The 7,623-nt window shown below is 36.9% G+C and overlaps 1 protein-coding gene across 1 annotated transcript in view; it reads right to left on the bottom strand.

Moving 5' to 3' along the window:
- Positions 1-4,400: 4,400 nt before the first annotated feature.
- The window catches only part of LOC107674351 (GRIP1-associated protein 1-like), a 49,462-nt gene continuing 46,239 nt past the window's right edge, over positions 4,401-7,623 (bottom strand). The window contains exon 28 of the mRNA XM_016468307.1: positions 4,401-6,476. Coding sequence (XP_016323793.1) covers positions 6,396-6,476 — 81 coding nt within the window. The 3' untranslated portion in view covers positions 4,401-6,395. The remainder of the gene's footprint in view (positions 6,477-7,623) is intronic.

Here is a 7,623-nt window from a genome sequence, read left to right as displayed (position 1 = left end):
TGTGTGTGTGTGTGTGTGTGTGTGTGTGTGTGTGTGTGTGTGTGTGTGTGTGTGTGTGTGTTTTATGTACATGTTTTTATGTGTTTTGATATGAAGCTTTGAGTCTGAAATAAAGTGAAATGAATAAAAGTTAATTAAAACATTAATTGAATATCAGTTCAACAGATTATCATTGTATGATTTTAAATCATAATAGAGATCAAATGTTTTAATAGAGACATTTGATCTGTTTCAAACTAGCTAATTTTTATGCTAGATTAATTGTATGCTAGATAATAGTTTGGCAACATCTAATAGTTATCACAACTGAAAAAACATTGGATTTGCACCTCTAATGCTTAAAAAAAGTGAAGTGTGCATATCCGTGAAAAATGTCCTGCATTTTTTGGTGCAGTCTCAGCCAACTGTTCCCTTACAACACATCAAGGCAACTGGGATCTGCAGCATTTCACAATATTTACATAACCTGTTTAACTAGCCCCTGCTTGGTGCTCATATTCAATATTTCATACGCCTCACCGTGAGTTAATCTTTAATGGTCTGTCCTACTTCAGTCTGAGTACATTTTTTTCTGTGTATCTGTCAAGGATATCAACCTGAGTCCCAATGCAGGGTCACAATCCAGGGTCATATCATCTGGGTTTTAAATACATCTGAGCGATACGACACCTAGAACCTTTCCAGAGGACAGAGGCAATGAGATCTATTTGCTTTCTAACTATGGAAATGCGCAGGCAAAATATTTTGAGAACACTGGAGTACAGTACAACTCTTTCTGGACAGATTGAATGCACTGATCAATATCCTCAAATCCAAATATAGAAACAAAAACTTGCAAGCAAAGCAAGATGATTTCTGTGAGCCTCATTTCACATTTGTCCTTTGTTCTTTTCAATTTTGATGCTCAAAACAGCTTAACCTTGGGTTTATGTCTTTATTAACTCTAGGTTACATTCTTTTTTTTTTTTACCCTATAGATTAAGCAACGTCATATTTTTTCGAAAAAGTCACAAAATTTCAAGAAGAAATAAATATTTAACCAGTGTTTCAAGCAGTGTTGGGGAAAGTTACTATTGAAAGTAATGCATTACAACGTTGCTTTACTCCCTAAAAAAAGTAACTAATTGCATTACTTGCTTACTTTTTATGGAAAGTAATGTGTTACGTTACTTTTGCGTTACTTTTTCTCATCTGGGCTGGGCTTGCTTGTTTGTTTTTAATATAAAAAGTTCTATTTTTGGCAAATGTAAAAGCCCTTTCACACCAAAAGTGAAATGAATAAACCTCAGGCATTCTAGATGGCATGAAGAATAGAACGCAGGAGAAAGAAACACTAATGTTATGTTTATCTAAATCATTTTTGCATATTAGTATGGTGGAATTGGATCATCAAAGGTCAGCAGCAAAGATGTTGGTTAATAAAATGGGATTAAATCCATAAAGGATATTTGTGTTATTTAACATTTAATTATTGCAGGTTTGCGTCATATTCTGAGTTTGCATTTCAATGTTTTATTCATTTTGAGGAATACGGGTTTGCAAGTGAGATGAGTAAATGCACGTTCACATTTAGTCAAGAGCTACAGTAACCATCATGTTTACACAGCGCACACAACGCCTTTACACTTACACCTGATTTCTCTTAACATGGGAACAGGAGAGCTGTCAGTCAGTAAATTGGAAAACATAGTAACTGGCATTACTTATTCTAAAAAGTAACTCAGATATTTTAAATTAAAAAGTAATGCATTACTAGTTACTTGAAAAAAGTAATCTGATTACATAACTCGCATTACCTGTAATGTGTTACCCACAACACTGCTTTCAGTCATTTAAAAAAATCAAACTGACCCTCAGTAGAAGGAGTGATTAGGAAGAGAGAAAAAGCGTTTCGTTGACTGTTGGAAAACCACTTACCAAAAGCATCATGGGAGCATCAGAATGAGTGTTTTTTCCAACACCCTTGGGAGTAATTCTCCAACCTTTTCCATCTTTACAGTCCCTGCGTTCAATTTCCACAACTCCGACGTCAATACAGGAGTTCACGGCTAGATTACTGCAGGAAAAGACACAAAAGCAGACTGCAGAGTTACAACAGTGATTTCGATCTTTCTAAGGCTTCGAATTTACAGCTGCCCGACCCTCAATAGTCACAAACAATAACCAGAAGCAAAGACAATTACGTGAAAGCAGCTCTAATCAATGCAGAATATCCCTTGTCACCTGTAATGATAAACCAGTCAAATGTAGACCTACACAAGAAGCTGGAGCTCACAGGAGAGCTTTAACCATGACATTAACCATGTTATATTCTGAGGTGTAGGTGTGTTGATTACAAATCGATGCTTTAATCATTTCACTTAAGATGCTGAAGAGCCCCTCGGACACATTAAATCTGCAACTAATGAGCAACCATTGAAATTATTCAGTCTTACTGATTCAGTCCTACTATTTTTATGTCCCGAGTAATTCCTTTATTTATTAAGTATTGATTTGATATCAATCAGTCCACTAATGCCCTGTTTAGAACCCATGAGTGTTAAACATAAATGCGAGTTTCCATGACCTGGAATACTTCCATCACATTTTGTGCTATTAAATAAAATTAAACGCTTCATAATTGAGTTAAAAAAAAATTTGGCAGAGGAAGAGCTGTATCATATTTGCATTGATTTCGTAAGGGATAATCCAATGATGATAGCTGTACATTTAATGATTTTAACGCACTACATGGAAGCAAATAACCACCCAGCGTGAAGTTATTTAAATGAGCCAGCTAGAAAATGACTCACAAACTTGCTTATTACATTCATTTTGTAGCCACATATAAAATTATGTTTATTACAAAAAAAGATTTGGTAACACTTTCATTAAAGCCTTTATATAGAATACATTATAAAAGTATTCTTAATGCATTAATTACGCCTTGTAATGAACATTATTATATACATTATTACATTATTATTACACCAGATTCTGATTATTCTGACCGAACTTGATGGGGTAACTGTTGATGAACCTAGCTGGATGGTGAAATCATGCTGTAGAGTCGGAGTGGCAGGGAAGATGAGAAGCTCAGTCTTTGCCAGGTTAAGCTGTAGGTGATGTTCTTTCATCCATGCCGAGATGTTCGTCAGGCAGCCTGAGGATCTGTGCAGCTACTGTTGGATCATCTGGTTGAAATGAAAGATAGAGCTGTGTGTTATCAGCATAGCAATGGAGAAACCATGTGTCTGTATGATGGGTCCCAGTGATGTAGTGTATATGGAGAAGAGGAAGGGGTCCAAGAACTGATCCCTGGGGAACCCCCGTGGCCAGTTGATGTGCTTTGGACCTTTGGATCTTAAAACCTTTCAAGTCTTCTTGGATTGTCTATTTAATGAGGGCCTTTGGTCATTATAAGGATGAATCCCAATGCAAAGCAGTGGAGCTCTTCAGCTTGTAGTATTGATTAGAGATCACACTTACTGAACAGTGACGAAGACAAAGATGACAGCAGTATTTGAATGGCTCCAATTAAACACTGCTCAATGATTCGTGTCATTTCTTTACACATTTTAACAGGCATCACTGATAGTGCGGTAAACACTGTTTGTGCTCAGAGGAGAGATTAATGAATCTAGTAGACAAACACTCAGTGAAAAAGAGATGCTTGTGTGTTTAGCCCACAGACCTGGGGAGAAACCAGCATTTATCATTCCAAACCTGAATGACTTTCTTCTGTGTATAATAAATAAATGTTTTCTTTGTCCATACAATGAAAGTCAATGGGGTCCAAAGTTGTTTTTGGATCCTGTTGACTGTCATTGAATAAAAGCATTGTTATATATTATATATACATTGCATATATATATCTTTTGTCTGTTCAAGAAGAAAATCAGTCATACAGGTTTGGAACAACATGACAGTGAGTAAACAATAACAGAATTTTTATTAAGGTTCTTCAGTGGCATCAATGGTTCCACAAAGAACCTTTTTAACATCCAATGAACCTTTTGATTGCACAAAAGGTTCTTTATAATGAAAAAAGGTTCTTTCATTAATGTTCTTGACACTAAGAAAAAAAATGGTTCTTTTAAAAATTGGTCACTGAAATGTACTTCTATGGCATCACTGTGAAAACCCCCTTTTAGAACCTTTATTTTTAAGAGTGTATCAGTCAAATGTAATGCACTTCTCTTAAAAAAACCCCACTACATTTCAAGAAAGAAAAAACTTTGCGATGTACGATTTGTGGTTCCTCTAGCTCAGCTGGTACAGCATGGCATAGTAACGCCATGGTTGTCGTTTTGATTCCCAGGGCACACCTAGTATTCAATAAAAAGCATCTGTCAAATGCATAAAATGTACATTGTAAACAACGCATAGAAAATCTGACACACAGACATTGTTTTTCCAGCCATTCTTTATTATCTCTGCAAGTTATGGAAGTCTGAAAATGACAATGAAATGGACATAAATAAATATTAGCCGTAGAGATGTAGTGGGAGATCGGACATTAATAATGGAATCTGCTTACATGTAGTTAATGATGATTAAAAGATGATCTTAATTAAAGAAGAGCTTGTTTGGCAGATATTAGAAGAGTAAAAGGCAAAAAAAAGAAAAGAAAAAAAAAGAAAACTCTGAGCTTCAAAGGCAAACATCCTTCATTCTTTTGAGTGCAATCGTCCAAGTGAATCTTAATATGTCAGTTTCCTCAATGGTGGAAATGAAAGAATATCATTATCCTACTTCTGTATGGTATAAACGAAAGGAATATGCAAAAGCATTCATCAGGATTTCCTTAAGAAGCCATAGACAGGGATTTGACAGGCATTTAACACACCATGCACGAAAGTCACGCTCATGTGCCAAGAACATGGAAACAAACCATTGTCGTAATAAAGCTTAAAGCTTTGCAAAGATTTGAAATAGAATGCTAATCGTTCACAACTCACAAAATCATAAAACAATTTTGCCAAAGTGAATATACATATATATCTCTAACTTAATACAGAACCGTTGACGAATAGGGTGGATGCTGAATCCATTATCTCATGTGACTAAAATGTTCAATCTACTACGTTCTGTTGAGCAATCAGAAGGATCTAAACAAATAATTGGTCAATATTCATTACATCTAAAATGATCAATGGAGCATATGCCATATTTAATTTGACGTGAATGAAAATTAGGCTGATATTTCGCCAACTCAATGAGTTTTCAATTGCGTTAAATTAAAAATGGTGTCTTCTCTGACTAAGAGCTGTATGCTTGTTGGTAAACGACTGGAAAAATCAAGACACAATGGATGGTGTTTGACATCAGTGCAAGCAATTAAACAGAAAAACACATGAAGAGAGTGAGGACCAACAGCAAAAAATCAGTCACATGACCCCACGATTAAATTAACTTTGCACTCGCCAAATAAAATATTTCTGTGTGCATCAGAATTTAAAATGTTCACAAAAGCTGAATGCATAAAAGCAGAATCATGTTGCAACATTCACAGAAAACGACAGGGCATTAACGCGCACAAAACAAACTGGTGTTAAACACTAAAACAGGCGGCTAGCTTCTCATGGGAGTAAAGTGCACGCTGTGAGAAATTGGTCTGTTCCCCAACAGCGCCGTCAGTTCTGAGACAGACAGAGAGGTGTCAAATTGAATCGTTAAGCTGCGGAAAGATTGCTGCTTAACGAGGGGAGTCCAGGGAGCCTCCTTCCTTCACGGGAACATTTCGAGAGCCCCACAAAAATGCTCCGATAATTATCGCAGCAATTAAATGCACGCCCTCCCTCTCCCGCCGGAAAACTTCTTGAATTTTTTTGATATAATGAACTGCAGAACTTGAGATTTTTGCTATTTTCTTTCAGATACGAGCAGCATACTGTAGAGATGTAGACATGATTTTTGGATTTTCTGGCACGAATAAATACACCCCATTCTACGCCTCATAGACACACATTCACACACACAATAAGCGTCTTTAGCGAATCAAATATACAAAACAGGCAATACAACAGTGATAGCAGTTTGAGGACGCCAACGTTAGACACGCTTTCCTGAACGGGGGAATTAGTGGTAGGTAGAATGGTCTTGTTTGGACCACCGAGGCCAAGCCACCGTCCTTTGCACTCAGTTCATGGATGTCAAGCAGCCAGGGTTTGCTCAACGGACCCTTTTCTAACAGTACTTTCCCATCACAGACAAATAAACATATAAAGTGTTACGTTACATTCAGTAGTATGCAAATCACAGATGGACTTTATCTGTTTTGACCCTCTGTGCTCCTGGTACATCTGAGATTGCTGGAGGTCTTTGTACGAGATGAATGTAGTTTCCTCCTGGTAGCCGTGAAGAGATGAGAGAAAGAGAAGGGTACTGAATCATCGGGTGGACGGTGTCCAGTTTTATCCCGTGGCTTTGGAGTTTTCTGCAGGGGTGGCGTCTTTACTCAAATGGCCGATCTCCTGAGACAAAACTTCAAGGTCCTGCAAGACAAACCGAGAATTTAAATGTGATTCTTATGAAGTTCAAAATGTGGGGCAGATGCATACTGTGTTTATTTACAGTTCCGCCCTCCTGCAAAGCTTTGTGGTTTTTAAAAAGAAAGGTACAAAGGACCCATTAGGCAGACAGGCCCAAGTTCAGCTGCAATCTCACATGGTATTATACTCTCATTCACTCACAAACAAACACACACTCACACACACAACAGCAGAGGCAGCGTTGCATGCAACGTGCACTCAACTCTAAAGCAAAAAAGCCATCAAATATTAAGTGGGCTGTTTGTTTCTGGGCTGGCGGCCCCAACTGCCAGTAAATATTCATGAGGTAGTTGCTCGCTGGATTAGAGAGAGATGTCGAAAGTCCACAACAGTAGATGGCGGCCATTTTGGTGTGTAGTTATGGCTTCTCCATTGATTGCTTACTCTACAAAAGTGTACCAAAATTCACCACAAAATGTGCAGAAATATTACATTAAAAATATTATTAAATGTACATAAATTATTGCTGGGCAACGATTAATCGCATCCAAAATAAAAGTTTTTGTTTACATAATATATGTGTGTGTACTGTGTATATTTATTATGTATATATAAATACACACACATACAGTATATATTTTGAAAATATTTACATGTATATATTTATATTCACATAATTTATATCATATAAATATATTTAATATATAAACAATATATTTTTCTTAAATATATATACGTGCATGTGTGTGTATTTATATTAGGGCTGTCATCGTTAACGCGTTAACGCATGCGATTAATTTTACAATCCTTAACGCGTTAAAATAATTTAACGCAATTTACACAAATTGTGTTTTAAGTGAATTATTCATTCCAGTGTGTTTCGCTTTAAAACACGAGCTCTGTCATATTCTGTGATTGTCTCTGAAGATCGCGAGCCCTCACACGGCATGCTGTGTGAAGTACAGATTGTCAACACATCCCACCCGTATGGCCAGATGAGACGCAAACTACGTTTTCTCGACTGGATAACCAGTCTCCCTAGTAAAGTTTTGATGGATGAAGACTGCAATCAAGGTAAAGACGATTGTGGTGGCGTACAGGAGTCGTACAGTAAGCACGCGTGAGTCCGTTATAATAATGCATGTATGAG

Source organism: Sinocyclocheilus anshuiensis, unplaced genomic scaffold, assembly GCF_001515605.1.
Source record: "Sinocyclocheilus anshuiensis isolate Anshui unplaced genomic scaffold, SAMN03320099.WGS_v1.1 scaffold188, whole genome shotgun sequence".
Taxonomy (NCBI): Eukaryota; Metazoa; Chordata; class Actinopteri; order Cypriniformes; family Cyprinidae; genus Sinocyclocheilus; species Sinocyclocheilus anshuiensis.
Note: the sequence above shows the minus strand (reverse complement) of the source record. Positions and strands in the feature narration are given on the sequence as shown.